This window comes from Muscardinus avellanarius (assembly GCF_963383645.1).
Source record: "Muscardinus avellanarius genome assembly, chromosome: 2".
NCBI lineage: Eukaryota > Metazoa > Chordata > Mammalia > Rodentia > Gliridae > Muscardinus > Muscardinus avellanarius.
The window spans coordinates 7283545-7308503 of record NC_137787.1 but is presented as its reverse complement, the minus strand read 5'-3'; the positions used below and the strand labels follow the sequence as shown (position 1 = coordinate 7308503).

The 24959-nt window shown below is 51.4% G+C and overlaps 1 protein-coding gene across 1 annotated transcript in view; it reads left to right on the top strand.

The window, feature by feature from the left end:
• Nucleotides 1-1275: 1275 nt before the first annotated feature.
• The window catches only part of INPP5D (inositol polyphosphate-5-phosphatase D), a gene marked incomplete at both ends in the record, with an annotated part of 120797 nt that continues 97113 nt past the window's right edge, over nucleotides 1276-24959 (top strand). Inside the window, 2 exons of the mRNA XM_080689298.1 lie at nucleotides 1276-1409; nucleotides 21209-21272. Coding sequence (XP_080545424.1) covers nucleotides 1276-1409; nucleotides 21209-21272 — 198 coding nt within the window. The remainder of the gene's footprint in view (nucleotides 1410-21208; nucleotides 21273-24959) is intronic.

Below are 24959 nucleotides of genomic sequence, written 5' to 3'. Positions count from 1 at the left end.
GGTGAGGCCTGGATGGGGGTTTGGGATCACCAGTCTCCCCTTTGTCCTTCCTAGCCCTGGGGTCCAGGGGACAGGGTTCACCTCAGATCCTTAGAGATCTCTTGGTACCAAATAGTGACCCCTGAGGACACAATTCCACCCCCCCCAAAATTTTTTGGGAGTACTGAGAGTGAAACCCAGGGACATTTTACCTCCAAGCTACCCCCCCACCCCTTTTTATTTTTTAGTTCAAAAAAAGGTCTCACTAAATTGCTGAGGGTCATACTAAGTTGTTGAGACTGGTCTCAAACCTGCAATCCTCCTTTTTCAGCCTCCCAAACACTGGGATTGCCACTCTTGGCTCAACAGCTCTCTTGGAGGGGTGGGCAAATGTGGCTGTGCCCAGCCACAAGTGGTACACTATCAGACCAGCCAACCTGAACTCCGCTATGACACGGGACTCAGGAAAGACCCTCACCTTGGCCAAGTGGCAGCTGGGATCTCCCATGGGGATGTGCGGTCCCCTCGTGGGAGGCCTGGCGGGGAAAACCCAGGCGCACGGTGCTGTCGGCCGCCCGTCCCTGACCCCCAGCTTCATGCCAGGTGTTCTGCCTGTGGGGACTGGGTGGTCCCCAGGGAATGGGTGTAACAGAGTCACAGAGCTGGCCCCAGGCCCTCCAAGGCCGGCGGCCGCCACGACTCTCCCCACCCGGGGGCTGGAGGTGTCCGGGTCTGAGTCTCCGATGGGTTGGGCAGCGTCTCCACGTCCCCTCTGTCTGCTCCGTTCTGGAGACAGCCTTAGTCCCGCCTGAGAACTCTGCCCTTAGGTATGGGGTGGGTGGGGGGTTTAAAGAGTCCAGGGGTAGACCAGAGGCTTGTGGGGCTGACCCGGGCATGGCCACCCTCTGTGGGCCCGAGCCCGGCCTCTGCAGGGCCACACTGCTTTAGGAGCTAGCCGGAACCTCCTGGCGCTGGAGGGCTGGCACTTCCCACAGGCTGCCCTCTTGGGCTAGCGCTGGATGCTTCTGGGACACGAAGGACAAGGACCAGGGCGTGGGGGCGGGGCGGGGCAACGGGCGGCCGGGTGGGCCGCTGGCCGGTGGGGCCTCTCTCTCTCTGGTCTCTGCGATGAGGAAGTTCTCTGCAGCTCGGTTTCCTTTCCCTCACGGAGGGCCTGAAACAGGAAGTCAGGCAGTTACGCTGGTGGCAGCCACAGAGGCGACTCGCAGGGACAGGCTCCGGGCCTCGGCGGTGTGCTGGTGGGCAGCCGCCCGGCCCAGGATGCCCACTCCCGCCATGGTGCCCGGCTGGAACCACGGCAACATCACGCGCTCTAAGGCGGAGGAGCTGCTGTCGCGGGCGGGCAAAGACGGGAGCTTCCTCGTGCGCGCCAGCGAATCCATCTCCCGGGCGTACGCACTCTGCGTGCTGTGAGTACACCACTCCCGGGACCTCTGGGCGGCTCCAGGACGTGGAGGGGCGAGGGGCTTGGCGAGGGACGCAGCTCTAGGAAGGGCTGTCTTCCATCACGGGATGCGGTGACTTGCACGCTTGCCTTGTTTGGCAGGGACCCAGTCGAGGCCCACCTGGGCCCCTGGCCTTGGGTTCTGCAGCCCTGGAGCTCTCTGGGCCACTCTGGCCAGGTCCCACCCCCCACTGCTATCAGCTGTGGTGCCAGGGGCCCCGTGGGCACAGGGCGGAAGGAGGGCTCTGGGCTCTTTGAACCAGCAGGAAGGTCGGGCTCCAGGGCGGTGGGTGTGTTGTTACAAAGCAGCTTGTTCTGCTGGGTGTTGGTGAGAGGCCCATCTCAGAAGTCCAGTAAAAAGTGAGGCGGGAGGGGACCCTGCCTGCACCCAAGCTGTGGGTCTCGGGGGGAGCCATGTTTTGGGGAACCAAGAGACGGGGTGAGGTTTACTTCACCCGGCATTTGCACTCTGGGCCTTGAGAGCAGAGAATGTCAGCATCCCCCAGTGGGCTGCTCTTCTCCCGGGTCCCTTCTCCTCCCTGGGACTCAGCTCTGTGCACCCATGCAGGTCTCTGCCTCCCTCAGCTCCCCCACTGTCCAACTTGGGGTGTCGCTGAATGTGCCAGTTGTCCTGACAACAAAGCAACCAGCCACTTGCTGAAAGTCCCTTTCTAACACCTCCTCCTTCTCCAGTGATGTCGGAGGGAGGCCCTAGCCCCCGCAGCTCCGTGGTCCAACCAGGTCCCCTCTCAGCCCGTGGGCAGCACCAGGGAGCAGTCGGGAAGGCGTCTCGACTGAACATCCCAGGTGGCATCCTTGGGCAGGCTGGGCGGTCCCTCTGAGCAGCAGGAGGGAAGGTGGCTGACCACAGCCCCGCGCTGAGCCCTGACTCCTGCCATGCTAAGTGTTTATTTGCCTCTTCCGCCCTCAAGATAACTTGAAGTTCTGGTCCTGGGAACGCCTCCCTTGGTGAAAAGACCGAGGCTCCGACAGGTTAGATGAGAGGTGAGGGCCAAAGCCAAGGTCGCCTGCTCCCAGAGGCTGCAAGCGAGGCCACCAGGTGGACGTGGAGTCCAGCCCGGCTCGGAGCCTCCTTGGAAGGCTTCCTGTGCCCGCACCCCGCAGCTCAGGAGAAGGGTCTCCGGCAGCCAGGACCCCTCGACGATGCTGCCCCGTGGGGCCTGAACAGGGGCACAAGTTCAGCCTGCTTTCGCTGGCCCTGTGCAGTTTTCTCGTGCCCCGTGGACCCTGGCGGAGGGCGATTCCGTTAGGTACTGGGGTGTGCTGAGCCTCTGGGCTGCACCTCGCCACACTTCCCCCGGGCCCCCGGGTGGGACTGCAGGTCGCTCCGCCTCCGAGCTGGGAGCGTTTCAAGTGCAGGGTCACTTGATCCAGGGCCCGAGGGTCCTTTCGTACCTCTAGGTTGATGTCCCCTGACTTGCTAGCCAGGGCAAGAGGGGTGTAGGCCTTTGTCCAAGGTCACCATGCTGGCTGGTGGCTGAACTAGGGTGCAGGTCTGGGTCCCCAAGTCCTTCCTCCAGTCCACCTCCCCTGCTCCATCCCTGCTGGGAGGTGGACTCAGCCTGGACACTGTGCAGAGCTGTCCCGAGGGAGGTGTCTGCAATGCTCGCTGATGGTGGCCGTCCCCCTGTCCCCCTGCCTGACTGTCTCCTCAAGCCCCCAGACCCTCACCCAAGCCCCCTTTCTCCTTTGCTCTGTGGGGAAAGCCACCCTTCCTGTGGGGTCAGGACACTGGAGGTTGTGGCATATCACACACCAGTGAACTTTCCAGAAACCTGGCAGACCTCATAAGGCTCCGTCCAACCCTTGATCTTGTCAGTTAAAGAGACTTGAAGGAGCCAGGCATGGTGACACACACCTGTAATCCCAGTACTTGGGAGGCTGAGACAGGAGGATGGCAGGTTTAAGGCCAGCCTCCACAACCTAGCAAGACCCTCAACAACTTAGTAAGACACTGTTTCAAAATAAAATAGGTCTGGGAGTATAGCTTAGAGGTAGAACAGCCCTGGGTTCAATTCTCAGCACCAGATAGATGAGAGAGAGAGAGAGAGAGAGAGAGAGAGAGAGAGAGAGAGAGAGAGAGGCTTGAAAACTAAAACTAAATGAATGACAACTCTCATCTTCTACCATTTCAGTGTATGACACGAAGTGTTTTTTAGCACCAAAGGGACAGGTGGGACATACCCTTTAAAAAAAAAAAAGCCCTAAGCCAATCTTTTAAAGCAGAGACTTAACTTCCTAAAAAACAAACCCTGCTTCCTACCTAACTTTCGCACAGTCCTGTGGGAAGCCCGGCCCTCGCTGTCTGGGCCCTGGCTGGTGTCGGCCCCGATGGCAGAGGCCACGGCAGAGCTGGGCTTTCCTTAGCTCTGAAAGTCACCGACCTCACTCCTCAGCCGTGTCCCAGCGGTCACCCCGTCTGTGGAGACCCCTGGTCATGTAGCTGTGGGTCAGGGACCTTTAATGGCCCCGCATTCCAAGTGAGCTGAGGAAGGAGCCACCAGCTCCCCCTTCTGTTCTGGAAGGACCTAGGTGGAGGAGGACCCGCCCTGAGGGCCGCCTGCGGATGGGGCCGCGCTCCCGGGAGAGAGGATTTGATGATACAGATGGAACCTGGGGTGGGGAGATGCTAAAAGCCAAGGTGGCGATCCAGTGCCACCCAGCGACTTAGGGGCGTGCCTTCCCCCTGTGTCCTTCATCTCCTGGAGAGAGGTCGGCCCTGCCACCTACCCCAGCAGGAAAGCTTCGATCGCTCCTCAGCTATTCAGCGTGCTCTGCATTAGGGGCGCTGCATCTTGGGTCACTGAGGGCCAGCCTGGGGAGACCTTAGCAGAGGGCATGTGGTCTGAGTGCAGCTCCGCCATCTTGCAGAAGGGGCTGGAGAACGTGGGCTCATCACGGTGCCACCTGTCCCCAGAGTCAGTCCTGCTCGAGGGTGTCTGAACGGGGATGGAGGACAGGGAGCGGCCATCCAGGTGCTGCCCTCCTCCCCCACAGTGCGGGGGAGCTTGTGTGCGTCAGGGCAGGGTCCACAGGTGGCGAGGCGCGGGTCCAGCTGGCACGGTGGCCAGGGTTGTCGCGGTGTGGCCTGTCCTGCAGCGAGCCTACGTACCTCTGGGGCAGTGGCTTGTCCATTTGGAGTCGCCTGTCTGGGTGGGGTCCCCTCAGCCCCCTTGAGGGGAGGGCTAGGTGTGCACGATGCCTGGTCAGCGGCTGTGGCGGGAAGCATCCGGGTTTCCTCGGCACAGGGCCTCTGCAGGCCGCCCATGCCTAACAAAGGAATACTAGCTAGCCCTGAGCTTGGCGGCCTGGCCAGTACAGCAGGGAGGGCGGGGAGGCACCGTGGACAGGGACGGCCGCATTCCCCGCAGAGCAGGAATTCTGTTTGGAAGACAGTCGGAAAGCCCCTGGAGGGAGAGCAGGCTCCAAACCTGCCCTGCTAACGCAAAGCTGCTACCAGCTGTAAGGCTGGCACAAAGTGGGCACACGTGCCCAGCTGGGCTGTTCTTCTAGCCAGGGTGCAAATCATCCTTCCTGAGCAGCTCAATGATGTTAGCACGATCTCAGTGTTGTACAAGCACTGTCGCTGCCCGGTCTCGACCCCTCACAGGGACTGCGCGGTGACCGAGAGGATGGCCGTGTGCCGGGAGCCCTTCTAGGGTCTTCACTCTTCTGACATCTTCAGCAACAATCCTTACCTTGCAGGTGGGGAAACTGAGGCAGCCAGAGCTATAGAACAGTCCAGGTTGACAGGACCCCCGCCTTGGCGGGGCCGGGACTCGCACTCACTGTTCTTGGGAGAGAGGAGGACGGAAAGGCCAGCAACGTGGGGTGTGGAGTGGGCGGCCAGGCCTGGAGGCCCACAGGGAAGGGACCCGGAGGACACAGGCGTCTCACAGGAGCCATGAACCGTGGTGTGAGTGGGTGCGCCGCCGTCTCCCTTCCCCCGGCTGCTTTTCAAGCCTTCTGCAAAAAGTGCACGGCTCATTAATAATTCAGTGCACGTGCGAAGGGTGCTGTTTTCATAGCTGGTACTTACCGCATGCAGAGACGGAGCTGGCAGGGACCGTAGCCAGAGCTGGGGGCTTGGGGACCTTGTTTACATAAGAAAATATCCCACGAGGATGGCTCTTCTGGGCTTTATTTCTGTGTGCAAGACCAGGAGGAGGTGATCCGCCGGCGGGGGCCTGTGCCTTTCACTCAACCGTGTCACCTATGTGAAATGGTTCAGGACAACTGCGTTGTAGTCACGTCGCTCGGGTTTGTGTCCGTGCACAGCACTGCAGAGCAGCCCCTTCGGGTGAGAACAGGCGTTGGCTTGGCTGCGTTTGGTGTGTTTGCTGCCTGGTGGGTTACATCACCTCTGCAAAAACATCAGCCTGACCAATGATCCCATCTCCACGGGGTGCAAAGCGCAGCATCGTGGTAAGTTGTGGTCCTCCCTGCACCAGAGACAGAGTGAGCGGGCCGTGTGTGTGCTCCCCACCTTGTGCCAGGCACGTGGCCCCGAGGAGCAGGCTTTGGGGTTGCCTGGACCCGCTGTGCCAGCCTTTGCAAGATGCTGGCCTTCCCACCGAGCCAGCATCCCCGCAGGAGAAACCGGGAGGGTGACACGCTCACCGTGGTTCCTCTTTCTCTGTTTTTTCTTCCCCACCCCCATACTGGGGGTTGAACCTAGAGGCATTCTACCTCTGAGCTACACCCCTAGCCCTATTTCATTCTTTTATTTTGGAAGAAATAGGGTCTCACCAGGTTGCTGAGAGTCTTAAGTTGCCGAGGCTGGCCCTGAGCCTGAGATCCTCCTGCCTCAGTACTGGGATTACAGGTGTGCACCAACAGGCCTAGCTGGGCTGTCCGTCTAGTCAGGGTGCAAATCGTCCTTTCTGTGCAAGTCAATGATTTTTAGCACAATTACAATGTTGTACAACCACTATCACTGTCTAATCAAGGAATTCTTGGACTTATTAGCAAAGACTCCGCACCCTGCCCCCAACCCCTGAACCAACGAATCTACTTTCTATCCTTAAGGATTCACCGACCCTGGCTATTTTATATACACACAGTTATCATATGCAGCCTTTGATGTCTGGAATTACTCAGCGTGAAGCTCTCAAGGTTCATCTGTGTTGTCGTGGCAATTAGTCCTTTTGTGGCTAATAACCCACGGTAGGGGCCAGGCAGCGTGGGGACGCCTGTGAACCAGTACTTGGGAGGCTGACAAGGGAGCATCACAGACTGAGGCCAGCCTCAGCAATTTAGCGAGACTCTCGGCCACCTAGGGAGACCCCGGGGTCTTGGGGTGGAGCCCCGAGGTCGAACGTCTGTTTGTTCAATCCCCAGTGCCACAATGACGATGATGATTGACGATGACGATTGATGACGATGATGACGATACTCCATTGTGATAATACAGCATGTTTTATTTATCTGTTCATCAGTTAAGGGACCCTTGGGTTGCTTCCACTTTTCTCGGCTATCATGAGTATTTGGACATGAGTACGTGTGTGAGCGCATGCTTGTGATAGTCTTGGGCATAAGCCAAGCATGGAATGTCTGGTCTGAGGGTAAGCTGGCGCAGAGCCTCGTGAAGTCCTCCGCCGCCCTGTTCAGCATTCTCACCAGCCGCATGCCAGGCCTCCAGCGTGCCCACATCCTCACCAGCACTTGTTATTATCTGTCCTTTTGATGATGGCCCCTCTAGAGGGTGTGAAGTGGCAGGTTATTGTGGTTTCCTTCATCCTTAGTGATGTCAGACATCTTTTCCCATGTTCATTGGGCATTCGTGTGTCTTATCTGGAGAAATGTCCGATCATTTGAAATTCAGGTTATTTGTCTTTCTATTGATGCCATTGGGCTATTGAGAAAACAAAAAGGGAGGATGTGGGCACTGGCCCAAGGCGGGCACGCGGGGAGCGCCTACTGGACGCTTGGCATCTATAAAAACTCTGCTAGCTGGGCATGGTGGCGCGTGCCTGTGATTCCATTACTTGGGAGGTTGAGACAGGAGAATTGCAGGCTTGAGGCCAGCCTCTGCAACTTAGCGACACCTGTGTCACAAAAGAAAAAATAAAATAGGGCTGGGGGTGTAGCTCAGAGGTAGAATGCCTCTGGGCTCGATCCCCAGTCCTCCCTCTCTCTCTCTCTCTCTCTCTCTCTCTCTCTCTCTCTCTCTATATATATATATATATATATATATATATATATATATATGTATTATATATTACATTATATATTATAGTATATAATGTTATATACAGGTTGTATATAACATTATAACATATATATTACTAATAATTATAATACTGCCGGCCATTGTCTTCAATGATCTAAAAAGCAAGTTGTGACATCTTAGAAGCAGAGAAGCAGAGGACTTTCTGTGAAGAAAGTTCCCTGACAGCAGAGGAGAGGTGGCCGCGCGTCACGGCCGGGCTTCCTGGAGACATCCGGGAGACACTGAGCTGCCGTGTGGGCCTCCTCAGAGGAAGCGCTCAAAGCGACTGAGGCAGGAAGAGGACGTGGATGACGCACTGGTGGCCGGTGGCCGTGGGGCCGGGGCGGGTGCCTGGAGGCCTGGGGGAGGGAGGGCCTGGCACCCGCAGGCGCACCCAGGGGAACCAGGGAGACGGGAGACGAAGGCAAGAAGAAGCCCCTCCCGACACCTTGCAACTCTACTCCCAGTTTGGGGGAGACGCCGAGGGGCCTGAAGTCCTAGGGCTCCCCCACAGCTGGTCAGAGCCCAGGACGCACCACGCGTGGGGCGCTTGCTGTTGGCAGCTGCAGCGGGCCCTGCCCCTGTGGGGAAAGAGGGCAGCACCGGCGGGGAGAAGCCCGTGACGGTCATGGGCCCTCTGAGCCCAGCCCTGCCTTCTTGTAGAGTCTCCCTGCTGGACACACACGCATTTCATCACATTAATTAGAAAACCATCATATTAGGCCGGCGTGGTGGGCACGCTTGTAATCCCGTGCTTGGGAGGCAGAGACAGGAGGATCGCACCGGTTCAGAGTCAGCTGCGCTGGCTTAAGAGACCCTGTTTCCAAATAAAAAATAATATAAAATAGGTCTGGGAGTGTAGTCCAGAGGTAGAAGGGCTTCCAGGAACCCCAGTACCACCAGAAAGAAAGAAGGAAAGAAGAAAAGAAAGAAAGAAAGAAAGACCATCATATTATGCCAGGCGTGGTGGCGCATGCTTGTAATCCCAGTACTTGGGAGGCTGAGACAGGAGGATTGCAGGTTCGTGGCCAGCCCCACGTACTTAGTAAGGCCCTGTTTCAAAATAAAGAATAAAATATAGGGCTGAGGGTAAGGCTCAGAGGTAAAATGTCTTTGGGTTCAATCCTTAGTACTGCAAAGAAAGAAAGAGAGAGAGAGAAAGGAAGGAAGGAAGGAAGGAAGGAAGGAAGGAAGGAAAGGAAGGAAGGAAGGAAAGGAAGAAAGAAAATCATATTAACAAGTACCAGGGCCTCAACAGTTTGGGCTCGGTTATGAATTCTTAATAATACCAAGGAGGCTGGCCGCCAAAGGATCAGCCTGGCCAGCCAACCAGGAATCTGCTCTGCAGAGAAGAACCACGGCCTGGGCCCCGCAGCCCTCAGCAGTGACCGATCTCCTCATCAACAGCAGCCTTTCTTTGGGTAACTTTAAAAAAATGGTATTAAGGCTGGGTGTGGTGGCGCACGCTTGTAATCCCCGCGCTTGGGAGGCGGAGACAGGAGAATTGTGCTGGTTGGAAGCCAGCCACGCTGGCTTAAGAGACCCTGTTTCCAAACAAAATTATAAAATGGGTCTGGGAGTGTAGCCCGGAGGTAGAAGGGTTTCCAGGAACCCCAGTATCACCAAAACAAAAACAAAAACAAAAACAAAAACAAAAACAAAAAACAAAAAACAAAAAAGGAATGGTATTAGCCAGGTGTCATCCTAGTATCTAGGAGACTGAGACAGGAGAATTGAAGGTTTGAGTACAACCTCCACCACTTAGATTCTGTTTCAAAATAAATAATAATAATAATAATAATAATAATAATAATAATAAAAATAAAAAGAGAGCTGGTGATAATAGTTCAGAGGTTAAATCCACAGTTAAATCCTCAGGAAAAAAATTTTTTAAAGCTAGGTGTAGTGGTGCACACCTGTAATCTTAGTACTTGGGAGACTGAGACAGGAGGACCACGGGTTTGAGACTAGTCTTGACAATTTAGCAAGACCCTGTTTGAAAATAAAAATAAATAAAATAGGATGTAGCTTGGTAACTGAATGGCCCTAAGTTCAATGCCCAGCCTCAGTAATTTGTGAGGCCCTCCACAACCCAGTAAAACCCTCATTCCAAATAAAGAATAAAATAGGTCTGGGTGTGTAGATGAGAGGTAGAATGATCTTGAATTTCATCTCTGGTAACACACACACACACACACACACACACACACACACACGCAGAAAAACCACTACCTACCACGGAGAGACTAACACACCTTGTTAATGCACCTTCTCAGTCTCTTTCTTACTACCTATGTGTATAATTTGCATTTTTATATATGGAATGTCTAGACATTTCTTTCTTTTTTTTTTTTTTTTTTTTGCGGGTCTGGGGATGGAACCCAGAGGCATTTGACCTCCGAGCTACACCCCCTGCCCAATTTTTTATTTTTAATTTTGAAACAGGGTCTCACTGAGTTGCAGAGGGCCTCACTAAGTAGCTGAGGCTGTCCGCGAACTGCGATCCTCCGGTCTCAGCCTCCCGAATGCTGGGATGACAAGCGTGCGCCACCACGCCCGGCTTTAGACATTTCTTTATAGTCTGAGTTTTCTAGCAGCATTGGCATTTTCCCATTGGGTTAGAATTCCTTCCTAAGTACCACATTTAATGAATTACAGAATTCTATTACGTGTGCTTTACTTTAGGGAATGACTCTCCTAAATGTTGTCAGACACTTATCCAATTATCCACAATGCCTTGTTGTCACAAACACCACAGTGAGGAGGGTCTTTGTGGAGAAATGTTAAATGCGTTTCCAGTTATAGATTTGTAGGATGAAATTACTACATCCAAAGACAGGAATATTTTTAAGGCTCTTTTTTCCCCCAGTACTGGGGATTGAACCCAGGGGTGCTCTACCACTGAGCTGCATCCCCGACTCTCTTTATTTTTTTATTTTGAAACAAAGCCTCTTTGTGCTGCCCAACTGACTTCCAGCTTACAATCCTCCTGTCTCAGCTCCTTGATACAGAATGACAAATAGTTTTCCAGAAATTCTGTTCCAGCTTTTGCTCCGGCAGGCGTAGAGGAGTGCCCACCTCATTCCAATATCTACCCTACATATTTTCATTAAAACCCACTTTAAGTCACAAAGTGAAAGGTGGTACGTGTTGGTTTTTCTGTTGGACGGCAGTCACGATGGGCTTATTCGATGAAGGTGATCGACCTTCATGGTTCCTCTTTTGTGAACGGTCTGTTCAAGTCTCCGCCATCTTTCTTTCTGTTCAAGCTGTACGGTTTCTGTTATCTGCTGTGCCCGTTGTTTATGTCATGTTTATTGGACATATTTTCACAATGTAAACTTCATATCTTTTGACATTCAGAGACTGCAAGCCTTTGTAAAGTCTATTGGTTCTCCATGCAAAGAATCCCTCTGCACACAAAAATTCCCTGTTTCTTCCTGGGGAGACTCGGAGGGCTGGGACAGACCTCTGGAGCTTTCAGACTCAGCTCAGGACGAGTGTCCCTGGGCCTTGGGTTCCTAATCTGAGGAACAGGGCTAAGAATACCTGTGCAGTAGAGTTCTGAGTGGACTGAATGAAAACGGAGGGCCACGTGCTTAATACAGGACTCGGCAAAAACAACTGGGGTAATTCTGGAAAGGCGTGTGTGTGTGTGTGTGTGTGTGTGTGTGTGTGTGTGTGTTGTTGTTGTTGTTGTTGTTGTTTTACATTGAATCCTTTAATCTCTCTGGAATTAGTTATATTAATCATGTAAGATAAAATTGCATATGTTTTTTTTTATCAAGTAACCATCTTCCCCCAAAAACGTATTCGTTTATCTTTGTGATTTCTTTTTTACCATATATTAAGTCTTATTTTTCTGTTTACCTCATTCTGGGTAAGTCTTCTTACACCATTATCATTCTAAACCATTGCCACAATTTTACAAAATACTTTATTTTAGATTTTTTGTGTGTGTGGGTCTGGGAATGGAACCCAGGGGCATTCGACCTCTGAGTTACACCCCCTATTTTTTTATTCTTTCTTTTGAAACAGGGTCTCACTGAGTTGCAGAGGGCCTCACTAAGTAGCTGAGGCTGTCCGTGAACCACGATCCTCCAGTCTGTCTCCCAAATGCTGGGATTACAAGCGTGTGCCCCCAAGTTGTAGTTTTTATAAATGTGCCTTCTATTCTGTCACTGCACCCATTTCTCATTAGTTCAAATTATTTTCCAGTTTCTCTAAATTGTGATCATTTTGTGGTCTCCCTCCAAATAAAACTCTTTTTCAGATTTCATAGTTTATTACATGGCCTATAATTCTAAAATAATACAGTGGGGAATGTTGGGGAAAGAGGGCCTCTTTCTTAGAAGTCCTTTGAGGGTCACACACGGCGTTGCTTGGGGGTGACGGGGACGGGGGCAGCACGTGGCCCAGAGCGACTCTACACTCCAGCTGGTTGTTATGGTAAGGAAGCGATCTTTTTCTAGTTTTATAAAGAGTTCTGAAGGGCTGAGTGTTGAATCTTATCAACTGCCCTTTTCATGTCAATCATGATGATTATATTGTATCCTTATTTCATTTTTTGGCATCATGGCTTTATTTTATATACTTTCTAACATCCAACCATTTTTGCATGATTGAAATGAACTATGCATGATTATGATAATTGTTATTACACTATGATTATATGTGTGTGTGTGTATGTGTGTGTGTGTGTGTTAGAATGATTTATAAATGTTTAAGAGTCATGTAAGCCAAGCATGGTGGCACATGATTATAATCCCAGTATCTGGGAGGCTAAGACAGGAGGATCTCAGGTTTGTGGCCAGCCTCAGCAATTTAGCAAGGCCTTGTTTCAAAATAAAAAATAAAAAAGGGCTGGTGGTATAGCTCAGCAGTAGAATGCCCCTGGGTTCAATCCCCAGTGTGGGGGGGTAGTCATTATTATAAAAGCCGGGTGTGGTGGTACACATTTGTAATCTCATTACTTGTGGGGCTGAGACAGGAGTTCAAGACCAGCCACAGCAATTTAGGAAGGCCCTCAGCAACTTAGTGAGAGCCTGTTACAAAATAAAAAATTAAAAGGAATGGGAGTGTAGTTCAGTGGTAGAGAAGCACCCTGGGTTTAATCCCCAGGAACACACACACACACACACACACACACACACACACACACACACACGGAGTCACGCAAGCTTTATAAAGTCTCCCGAAGCCATTATGAGGCATCATCATTATCTGATTTTTGAAAATCTTTGAGAACATTGACAAAGTCACTTCTCAGAGCAGTTTCTAGAGGTGATTCTTAGTATTTTCTTCCATTTCCTTTTCTGCATTGACAGTCTTGTCTTTCTACTTTCCACGTCACTTCTGATCGGGTTTATGTCCTCTCCAGAGGACAACGCGTTGGTGGAGGCTTTCTGGCCTACGGTGAAGCAGTTTGCTGTAATGGCTGAACGTCTCTTCTGCTTCTGCTCGCTTCCTCTTCCCGTTCTCCTCTGTGTGTGGTGGCCAGGATCCGGCAGGAAGCGGTGGCACATTCAAGAGAGAAGGCAGATAGAGCTCCGGATGGTGACGCAGCCTGGGATGCCCTTCTGCCCCTGGACCTGAAGATGCAGGGCAGGGAGGTGTCGCCAGAGCCCGGCACGGCTGCGGCTGGGACGCGGGCCCCGGGCTTGGCTGGCGCCTCCTCTGTAGCAGGCCGGTGGGGGCAGGACAGCAAATACCCCCCCATCTCTCACCTGCCGGTGCCTCCCAAAGCCAGGTGAAGCAGCCCTTGGAGGTCAGCTTACTGACACAAGCCAGGTAGAAAAGACTGAGGGTGGATGGAGCGGGGAGTGGGCAAAAGCACATCTCCAACTTGACTGGCCTTTGCTTCTTTCTTTTATGCTATTTGTCAAAAGTTTATCCACTTAATATTCTACTTTTTTTTTAAGTCACAGGCTCATAGGTTTATTTACCTCTTCTGCTTCATGTATAAATATAGACATATGGCTGGGCGTGGTGGCGCACGCTTGTAATCCCCGCACTTGGGAGGCGGAGACAGGAGGATCATGCAGGTTCGAAGCCAGCCTCGCTGGTTTAAGAGACCCTGTTTCCAAATAAAAATATAAAATAGGTCTGGGAGTGTAGCCCGGAGGTAGAAGGGTTTCCAGGAACCCCAGTATCACAAAAAAACCATCAAAAAACAAATAAAAATATATTTATTTTTTATTTTTTTATTTTTTTTTTTTGGTGGTACTGGGGTTCCTGGAAGCCCTTCTACCTCCGGGCTACACTCCCAGACCTATTTTTACATTTTTATTTGGAAACAGGGTCTCCTAAGCCAGCGTGCGCGGCTGGCTTCGAACCTGCGCGATCCTCCTGTCTCTGCCTCCCAAGCGCGGGGATTACAAGCGTGCGCCACCACGCCCGGCTAAAAATATATTTAAAAAAAATAGGTCTGGGAGTGTAGCCCAGAGGTAGAAGGGCTTCCTGGAACCCCAGTACCACCAAAATAAATAAATAAATAAATAAATAAATAAATAAATAGATATATGGAATAGATATATGTAATTTTTTTCTGTTGGAGATTGAATTAGGGCAAGTGCACTACCACTGAGCTGCGTGCCTAATTCAGTTTTGTATTTTTAAAAATTATCTCAAAACAGCATGATAGTGCATGCTTTAATCCCAATATGTGGTAGGCTGAGACAAGAGAATTGCAGGTTCAAAGCCAGCCTCAGCTACTTAGTAAGGCCCTCTGCAACTAAGTGAGACTCTGTTTCAAAATTAAGAATAAAAAATAGCTGGGTGTGTTGGTGCACGCTTGTAATCCCAGTACCTGGGAGGCTGAGACAGGAGGATCACCAGTTCAGCCTCAGCTACTTAGTGAGGGCCTCTGCAATTTAGTGAGACCCTGTTTCATAATAAGGAATAAAAAATAGGGCTAGGGGTGTAGCTCAGAGGCAGAACACCCCTCGGTTCAATCCCCAGTACTGAAAAAAAAAAAAATCCTCTGAGCTGGGTACAGTAGTGCACACCTGTAATTCCAGTACTTTAGGGGGCTCAGACAGGATGGTTGCAGGTGTCAGGCCGGCCTTGGCATCTAGAGAGAACTCCAGCAACTTAGTGAGACCCTGTTTCAAAATAAAGAATAAAAAATAGAGTGGAGAGTGTAGGTCAGAGGTAGAATGCCCCCGGGTTCAATCTCCTTAACTTTTGTATAAATATCAATCATTAGAAATGATAAAAATAGCCGGCCGTGGTGGCGCACACTTTGGGAGGCTGAGACAGGAGGATCGAGGTTCATAAACAGCCTCAGCTACTTAGTGAGGCCTTTGCAACTCAGTGAGACCCTGTTTCAGAATAAAGAATAAAAAATAGGGCTAGGGGTGTAGCTCAGAGGTAGAATGCTCCTGGGTTCCATCCCCAGTACCACAAAAATACATACATACATACATACATACATGCATACATACATAAGGCTGGGGTGCAGCTCAAACGTAGAATGCTCTGGGGTCTGTCCCTAGGACCATACGCACACACAGACACACAGACATAGACACACACACACACACACACACACACACACACACACACACGTTATCTTGCCCTCTCAGGAAGCCCCACCGCGTGTTGAAGGGGTGACAGCCTCTTCTGTATCTCTCCTCTGCCTGTCACTTCACACCGACTCTGTCTTCCTTCTCTCAGGCATCTCTATTCCTCTTCTTCCTCGCTGACATTCTCCAGGCCTGCAGCTGCTCTTTCCTGCCTCGATTGTCTGTTTCTGCTCTCCACCTCTCAACCCCCAAGTTTCTCACTCGATCCATTAAAAAAAAAATCTTCGTTCAGCTTTCACAATGGATATTTCCATTTTCCGACACTTTGAGGTCTCTTCAATCTTAAGAATTCAAGAATCAGACTTCTCCATATGTTTTCTTAAAGCAGTGTAAGGTGAAGAGGAGCCTTGGATGGGTAAGAGAGACAGTGCCCTCTCCTCGATGTGGTTACGTGTCGTCATAGGTCTGGTGAATTTTCTTTTCTGAAAAGAACTGTCAAGAAAAATTAGATTCTTTTAGACGTGGGAAGGGCTTTCTGCTGAAATTCTCTAAACAAACAAGCAAACAAACACAGAAAGAAACAGCAGGGAGAGGGGGGAGAAGGGAGACCCCACCCACAGTCAGCTGGTGGGGCAGTTGACAAGGGGCAGGACGACCCACAGGTGGTGGGCTCCCTTCCCAGTGTTACTCTTGAGTTTTTCTTTTGTGTAGCTGTAGGACAAAGAGGTCCCGCTGGGTCTCTGCGCTCAGCAGGCTCCTAGCAATACCCTACCTGTCACCTGGAGCCACATGGGCCCTCCTCCTGCTCTTGCTCTCTTCTGGAGGGGCTCAGATTAGCAACTAATGGCTTCTGTTAACTCATCAATTTAGTGCTGTATCCACATGGAATTCTTTGGGGTTGGGGTTGGTGGGTAGTGAACACCTCTGCTTTCCAGGGTGGATACACATTTTCCTCCTATTCTACATTGGTCCAAATGGATTTTTGTTGTTGTTTTTGGTACTGAGGATTGAACTCAAGGTGTTCTACTGCTGAGATACACCCCCAGCCATATATTTTTTTTTTTTTTGCAACAGGGTCTCACTAAGTTGCTAGGAGGTCTCACTAAATTGCCAAGGCTGGCCTTGAACCTGTAATCCTCCTGTCTCAGCCTCTCAAGTACTGGGATTGCAGGCGTGCACACCACACTCAGCTTCAAGTGGCTTACTGAACGCAGACCTTCCAGCCGATCCCATCTGGACTCCTTCCCACCCTGTCTCGTTCAGAAACGTGTAACACTGAGCCAAGAAAAGACGAGAAAAACACACGAAGACAACATTAGGAACTAGAAGCGATACAAAGGGACAGTCACAGAGGGTTTAGAAATAACGACAGACCGGGTGTGGTGGTGCACACTTACCATTCCAGGCCTGGGAGGCTGAGAAAGGAGGATTGCTGGTTTAAGGCCAGCCTTAGCAACGTAGTGAGGCCCTGTCTCAAAATAAAAAATAAAACAGGGCTGGGGGTGTAGTTCAGAGATAGAATGGCCCTAGGTTCAACCCCCAGTTCCAAAAGAAAGGAAGGAAGGAAAGAAGGAAGGAAGGAAGGCAGGCAGGCATGCTGATCAGCTGAACGAGACAGACACTCATGAGGTTCTTGACCTTAGGTTTGATCTCTCTGCCTCTCTGTGGGGCTCACACAGTAAAGGATGTTTCTGAGTCAGGCGTGGTGGCGCACGCTTGTAACCCCGGCGCTTGGGAGCCTGAGGCAAGAGGATCACACAGGTTCGAAGCCAGCCTCAGCTGCTGAGTGAGGCTCTCAGCAACTTAGTGAGACCCTATTCCAAACAAAATATAAAAAATAGGGAGTATTGCCAGAGGTAGAAGGCCCCTGGGTTCCAGCCCCAGTACCACACAAACACACACACAAAAGCATGTGTCTGGGCATGGCTGGCCATATTGGGCTAGGAACACTCAGACAGAAATAGTGATAGTTACCAAAAAGGATAAATTAAACACTGTGCTGTTTCTTCCTGATTCCATTTGCTGGTCCTCATGTCCCGGAGTCAGACTTCCTGGGCCACATCAGGGCTGATGGGGACGTGTCCCTCCCCCAGCCCGGAGGCACCGCTCACCTCTCCCAGCTCAGCTCAGGGCAGGCACTGGTGCCCCTCCGAGGGAGTCAAATGGGAAACGTGCTCCAAGCCCTCTTCGTTTGAGAATGGACGATGTCATTTGGTGCAGAAGGAAGCTCTGACCTGAGTCCCCAGCGGGGATATTCCCAACACCTGAAATGCAACTTGATCACTCCCTGCAGGGTGACCAGAGAGTGCCAGCGCCATGGACTGTCATCAGCGCTCCACAGGGAGCCGAGGAGGGGCTGGGGAGGCGCCGCCCCGCCAGGACTTGTCAAACACTATTTAGTTGTGGAATCTTTGCTTCAAACCTTGTGTGTGTGTGCGTGCGTGTGTGTGTGTGTGTGTGTGTGTGTGTGTGTGTGTGTGGTGCTGGGGAGGGAACCCGGAGCTGTGTACAGGCTACAGCCAGCACTCCACTGCTGAGCGACCTCCCCCGCCTCAAACTTGGTTCTATAGGATTTTGTATAGATGTAGATGTGTGTGTTAAGTGCAAATACACGTGGGTGTAGGTGTGTGTGCCACATGTTTATGCTGTGCCTATGTGTGTATATGATATGTGTGGATATATCGTATGTTATATAATAATATATACATATTGTACGCATGTGTTTATATATGTACACGCGTTTGCTGCACACAGACATGTGTGTGTTTATATAAATGGGTACATACAAGACCTATATGTGTTTATATAGAAATGGGTACATATAGGACCAGGGTGGAGGGCTGTTGCTGGTAGACAGGGAAGGCCAGACTCCTCCTCCAGGAGCTTGGAACTATGGTGGCCATGCTGTGTGTTTCCCTTTAAGATTTAAAGTGATTCCTCCAGGAGCATTGTGCTCATCCGCAGAGAAGTTCCCCTTGAAGTGGAAAGCACCTCTCTTCCTTACTGAACTTGCTTCTGGTTCTGCTCTGTCTTAGTAATATAGGGCTAGTTCTTTGTTTTAGTGTTGTTTGAACACCATTGAGAAAGCCTGAAAGCCCAGTCTGTTGCACTTGTTTTAACTGCAGGGAGGCCAGGCATGGTGGCACGCATGCCTGGAAGCCCCGTACTTGGGAGGCTGAGACAGTAGGATCTCAGGCTCACAGCCAGTTTCTGCAATTTAGTGAGGCCCTCTGCAACTTAGCAAGACCCTGTTTCAAAATAAAAAATAAAAAGGACTAAGGGTATAGCTTGGAGGTAGCATGCTCTGGATTTAATCCCAGGACCAAAACAAACAAACTGGAAGGGCTGTCCTGCTCTGACCCTGCCCTGGCCCTGGACTCCAGTCTTCTCTCTCCAGGCTGGCACTCAAAGCGGGTGGGAGCTCTTCCCTAAGACAGTGCCCTGGCCAACCGTCCTCCTCCCTCATTTGTTTATCTGCTGGAGGAAGTGTCAGAGCTCAGAAAGGCCAGACCACAACAGGGCGGCGCCGGCTCTGGCTGTTCTGACAAGCTCCGATGAGGACGGGTGAGGCCCCCTGTCCCAGGGAGGTCTCAGGAAGAGGAGGTGACACTGGGCCAGAGATTTCTCCTTGCTGTCTCTGATACAAGACTGTTGTGGCTCTGGAGACAGGACAGGGAACAAAAAGAAACGAAAGGGACTGAAAGAAGAGAGAAGCAGCTTTCCCGTGCAGAACTGAAATTTCCCAAAACATCACCAAAAGTTTTCTTTAGGCTTTCAATGATTCAAAGTTATAACATAAAAGATTATAAAACTGAACATATCAAATTGTAACTTTTACCCAGCTATATAATAATAATAACCAGTAAACATTGTTAAAAATAAATAACTAGCAGGGCGTGGTGGCCCACGCTTGTAATCCCAGCATTTGGGAGGCTGAGACCGGAGGATCGTGGTTCCTGGACAGCCTCAGCCTCTTAGTGAGGCCCTCTGCAACTCAGTGAGACCCCGTCTCAAAATAAAGAATAAAAAATAGGGCTGGGGGTGTAGCTCAGAGGTAGAATGTCCATGGGTTCAATTCCTAGTACCACAGAAACAAAAACAATAACAATTCCCAGTACAAAAGAAAAAAAAAAACACGAAGAGAAATTCACAGAAAAAGAAATAGAAATAACTAGACATGAGAACACCATGAACCTTTCTCATAAAGAAAGGCAAATTAAACCAAGGTATGGTTTTTCTTTCACCTCTCAAATTTGCAAAGATTTAAAAGTCTGATAACAGCCGGTTGGTTGGGTGTGGGGAAATAGACACTTTCACATCCAGTTAGCAGGAGAGAAAAATGACACTCAGCATCACTGGAGGCAATTGGTAGCCTTGGCCAGGACGTAAGACGCCCTCGTCTTTAGCCCAGTTGTGTCCTTCTAGTGATTTATGGACCGCCTCTAGTACACGTCGACACGTGCGAGGACCAGCAAGTGCCAGGTGCTGCTCGAAAGGCTTTCCATACAGGATGAGCTCACTTAACCGACACAACTATGGGTAGATGTTGTGTCAGCATCATCTCCATCTCACTGGTGAGGAAACTAAAACGATGTGTGCGCCCGTGCACTCAAGGACTCAGGAACAGAGACGCTAGAGCTAAAGGCAACCACCTGTCCGCCATCGGGCTGCAGACCCCCATGGTGAGGATGGTGGCCAGCCATTTCTGTGTGTGTGAGAAGACCTCTAGGATTATATTTTACTTTTTGGTAAAAGAAAAAAAAAAGCAAAATTTGGATCTATATTCTGATTTGATTTGCATTTTAAAATATGCATATATACATGCATATGTTTGAAAGTTCTAGATCATTTTACAAACAGAAGTAGTAACTCTAAGAAATGGGGCCTACAGAGTTGGAGAAGACACTTATTTTCATTTTATATCTTTCTGTATGCTTTTTACTTCTTCTCAACTAGTGTACAATTTTTTGAGTCAAGTTAAACAATAACATAAGTAAATGCTTAGTGGAGTGCCTAGCACACAGGAGGAGAAAGTGAAACTTCTAGCAAGAAGCAGTCTTGCCACCAGAGACTGGCCACTGCCTGGAGATCTGCAGGGGCAGCAAGTTTTGAAGGTTCCTGATAACCCCAACAGGGGGTGAGAGAACAGACCAGCAGCCTTAAGGAAGAGGATTGGGTGCAAACAGCGACAGCATTTCCCAGAACTGTGACAGCCGTGGGCTTGGCTGCGGGGCCATGGAGACCCTCTGCCAGGGTTGCTGCCGGCTTCCGGGCAAGCTGGGGACACCCCAGAGCGCCACTCCAGGACACTAGCGTTTCACAAGCTCCCCTCCTCTCAGAGGTCTTAGGAAAGCAAAAAGGGGATCCCTGAGCCAAAGAAAGTAAGAAGAGAAGGAAATCTGGGGGCCTGGCACTTCCTTAGAAACATCCCCAAGGCCCACCCACCACCTGCTGGGGCAAATCTGGGTCTCTGAGGGGACAGTGGCCCACTCCAGGAGAACAAGACCCTGGGAGGGCCCGGTGGGGGAGGGGGACGAAGCTGGGTCAGGGAGGGGAGACACTGAGGGAGCCTGGCCTCGGCCAGTGTGGTCCCTCAGCAGCTGTGCCTGAGAGTTGTTCCCCAAGGCCTACCTTACCAGCCCCTAGGAGTCTTAATTTTCTTTTACCACCTCTCCCCCCATGCTCCATTCTCATACTCAGCCATTAAAGAGCGGAGGAGGCCTGTCGGGGTGGTGGAACCTTCAGGTCGCACCCTGTAGCTGTGGAGCACGGAAGTTAATATGTGCCCGCACCCGGATGACCCCTGCCCTTTCCTCCTGCTCCTTGCACGCTGATGGGGGAGAGGGGGGGACAAGCCGTGCTCTGCCGTCCAGATTGCTCCATGGTGGGGCTCCATCATCTCTCAAATCTAGAGACTTCTTTGAGCTGTTTCAGGAGGTCTTGACCTTTCAATTGCAAGGAAACTGGATTCTGCTGCCTTCGAATGAAGTCTTTAATCTATTTCAGGTATCGGAACTGCGTTTACACCTACAGAATCCTGCCCAATGAAGATGACAAATTCACTGTTCAGGTAAGTCCTTAATGGACTGAGAAGTCTAGACCTGCTTTGAGCTTACACAGGTGAAGAGAGAGAGAGAGACAGACAGACAGACAGACAGACAGACAGAAGAAGAAAGCACACATCCCAGGAAGCCCAGGCGTGACGGCCTTTCTCCCAAGAGCAGGAAACTGTGACCCGGCCCCATGATGAGGTGGAGCAGGAACGCGGGGCTTACCTGTGTCCTCTAGAGTGCAGGGACACGCTAGGGAAGAGGACACCCGGGGTGGAGGAGTGAGTGTCTGGCGTGGCCGGTGTCTCTCTGTGGCTCTCTCTGAGGAATGAGTGGATGAGTGGCCCCGGAAGGAGAGAAGGGAGGGGAACGCACAGGCGGCCCGAGGACCGGCCACGCTCACAGCTGATGTCACCAGGTGAAGGCTAAGATGCTCAGAAGTGCAGCTGAATTTTAAAGAGTCAGCCTCACCCATCTGAGCCTGGAGACACCACCCTAAGCACAGGCGTGCGACAAACACTAAGGGCTTTGTTTGACCACAGCGTGTGACAGCGGGGTGATGTGCAAGCCAGGGAAGCTATTTTTATCTGGCTGCAAGAAGAGAACTTTGGGGAGAGGGGGAGAAAGGAGGGGGGGAGAAAGGAGACATCTGTCTCGGTGTCCTCAGTAAGCGGGGTGCTGCTGCTAAGTCCTCAGGGACCATGCTAAGAGGCACACGTTCTCGTCACAGTGGCTGATGCAGACAGGGTCTAGACACCACGTCACGGAGGAGCAATGGCGGATCCTGCGGGGTTTAGTTGAAAAGAAAGTGGAAGTGGGCGGAGAGATATCGGGCACAATAGCTGGCTTCCAAAACTTGAAGGAAATGATAGAGGACGCAGTGGTCGACGCAGCACCTCACTCAGGGGCTGGAGAACAGGAGGGTTCCCGTGGCCAAAGACCCCAAATGTGTGTCCAGAGGGAGAAGCTCTGTCTCTCGGGGAGGCTAGTCCTATAGGGATCAAAGGAATCTCTTTGGTTGAAGCCACTTGATCCAAAGAGGAAAATCTGGAGGGGCTGCACCAGCCCCAGTGGTCACCGAGCTGACTTCTAGAGGCCGGGTGGGCTCGCTCACTGCAGAGGTTTTCGTGGCAGGCTTGTTCTCAGCACCTACAGAGTGACCCCGGAGGGTTAGGGTCAGCCTGCATGTCTCCACCTGGTCCTTGGTAGAAGTCACCAGGGCCAGGTGCTGGCCTGGCTGGGGCAAGACCACCCTCTCAGGTACTCGGGAACCATTTGTCCTCGGTCTCTGACGTGGGCTTGTCCCCGGGGAGCCTGCTTGGGGCAGGGGCTGGGCCTCAGGGGTCACTACCGTTCCCTCCACCTTGTCCAGGACTGTGTGAACCTCCCCAGCCCCAGGCAGCCTTCACGGGCGGTTTCCTGAGAGACGTCGCAACTCTCTTAAGTTAAAAGCTGGTCAACGCCTTTGATCTCGCTTGTGGTTTCTTTTATTCCTTCAAAGTGAGCACGACTCTAAGTATGACTGGGAGAGACGTGGCTTCGTGGCTGCACGCGTGGGGGTTGCACCCAGAGCTTGTGAAGGTGTAGCCGGCGTGCGTCTGTCTTCTGTCGGTGCCCCTCTGGGCTCCGCACTCTGTCAGCGGCGGCTTCCTGGGATTCTGAATCCTCACTCGCCCTTCGGCAGCTTTGAAATCCAGAGCTCCATCAGACTTTGGGGGCTGCCAGAAACAGAGACTCGCTTTGGCCAACAGTGTGTGGGGCGGGCGGCCTTGCTGGAGGTGTGGAAAGTAAGGAGAAAGCCATTCAAAAGCCCAGGAGCCGGGCACAGCGGTGCCTGCCTGTAATCCCAGTGCTTGGTAGGCTGAGACAGGAGGATCACAGGTTTGAGGCCAGCCTGAGCATCTGAGCACGACTATAGTTCAAAATAAAAATCAAAAGTGTTGGAGGAGGAGCTTCGAGGTGGGACCCCCGCCCTCCTCCAGCCCAGGTTCAATCCCCGGTATCAAAAAAAAAGGAGGCACCTTCCTATAAAAATATACCTCCTAAAACAAATAATGGTCCACGGAGGAACAAGTTAAATAAAGCTCAGGGCCGGTTCATCCAAGCCAGAGGCCCCCCGAGGAAGCCCCGGCCGTTCTCGGTTGGTTGGTGCTCATTTTGACTCAAGTTCCTCTTTTCATGTTGAGGCAAAACCTCACACTCTTTCCTGAGCTTGGCCACAGTTTCTAAGTAACTCATTCCTCACACCTGAGTCTGTTTTGGTGCCACCAGAATAGGAGGCTCCCCACAGAAGCACAGAGGGCCTGCGACACTGCCAAGGAAAGAACCAGCTTCTGAGTGCCTCAGTTTCCCCGGGGTTCCCCGCCGCCTAAACCCCGTCTGTCTTCTTCACAGAGCAGCCTCGTGGAGTCGGTCTACACACCATGCCCACTGAGGCCCCGTGTTGTAACGGTGGGAGATGGAGCCGTGGCTTCTTGTTCTTAGCTAACTTTAGGAAAAAGGTAGCCAGAACTGTTCTGCTATAAACTCAAGCAATTTTTATTGTTTCAAAGGTAGAAAGAAGGGACAGAATTAAAAAGCACTACATCAGAGAGTGACACGTGGAGTGCCTTGAAAATAAGACACTGAAGTTTTGAATGCGGAACGGTTTTTATAAAGATTTTATCTCTCATTTTTGCTCAAGCAATAGTCTTCTTGACCCGACTAGGTGTAGATGCGCCCATTAACTCCGGGGCAAGCCTTTTGACATGAGTAGGAGGATTCGCTTATCTTACCCCTTGCTTGACCAAAAGCCTTCTTCCTGTAGTGCAGGCCCAAACCTTTGTCATGACCAATGTGTTACTTGATTAGCAGTCAGGGGTCACAAATATCTGCCTTCTTTGAGGAAGACCTGTGCCATCCTCCCACATCCTTGGGGAATTTCAGCCTGTCTGCTTGAAGTTATTTAATCTGTGAACTTGTCTTTAAAATACGAAGGCCCTGGGCTACAATTCTTTTGTGTTCTTGCTAATCACTTTTGGTGAGAGAACTCTGCTGGGTAATAGCTGCCGCCTTCTCCCTGCCTGAGTGTCCACACTGAAATACATTTTGAAATTAGTACCAGAGTCATTTCCCAATACGGGCACGTTCCCTATCGATGTTGGCCAGGGCAAAGCGTGACCAACACTCAGGGACCCTTCTCTCCATCTTTTGCAAACTTAGAGTCAAATCTGGGAAGGAAGGAGACAAACCACTACTCTGTCCTGCCCTCTAGTTTTAAACGAGAATGTGGCTGAGAGAGACCTGCAGCTGTGGGGCCAGCAACCAGGTCTCCAGTCATGCCCCCCCCCAATAAAACAAGCCCCTTTTATCGTGGCTGTGACTGTTCCCAAACCTGGCTGGGTGCCGGAATCCCCTGGGCAGGGCTGGGCCCAGGACTCTGGCCAGGTGGATGGGAGGCAGGGCGTGAGGCCTGTCAAGCTTGGCCCTTTTCCTTCCTGCAGGTGGAGATGATACTCCATCTGGAAGGGTACCTGCCCCTGCGAAGTCAGCAAAGCAGACCCTAGATCCCTAGCCAGGAGCTGGCTATAAGCAGGTCTTCAGCCAGGTGATCCTGAGCAGGTGTGGCAAGAAACTTGGCTGGAAAGTGGAAATCCCACAAGCCTCCCGGTGCCAGACAGGACCTCAGGGAGTGTGGTCCTCAAGGGATGTGATCTGCACGGTCCTGG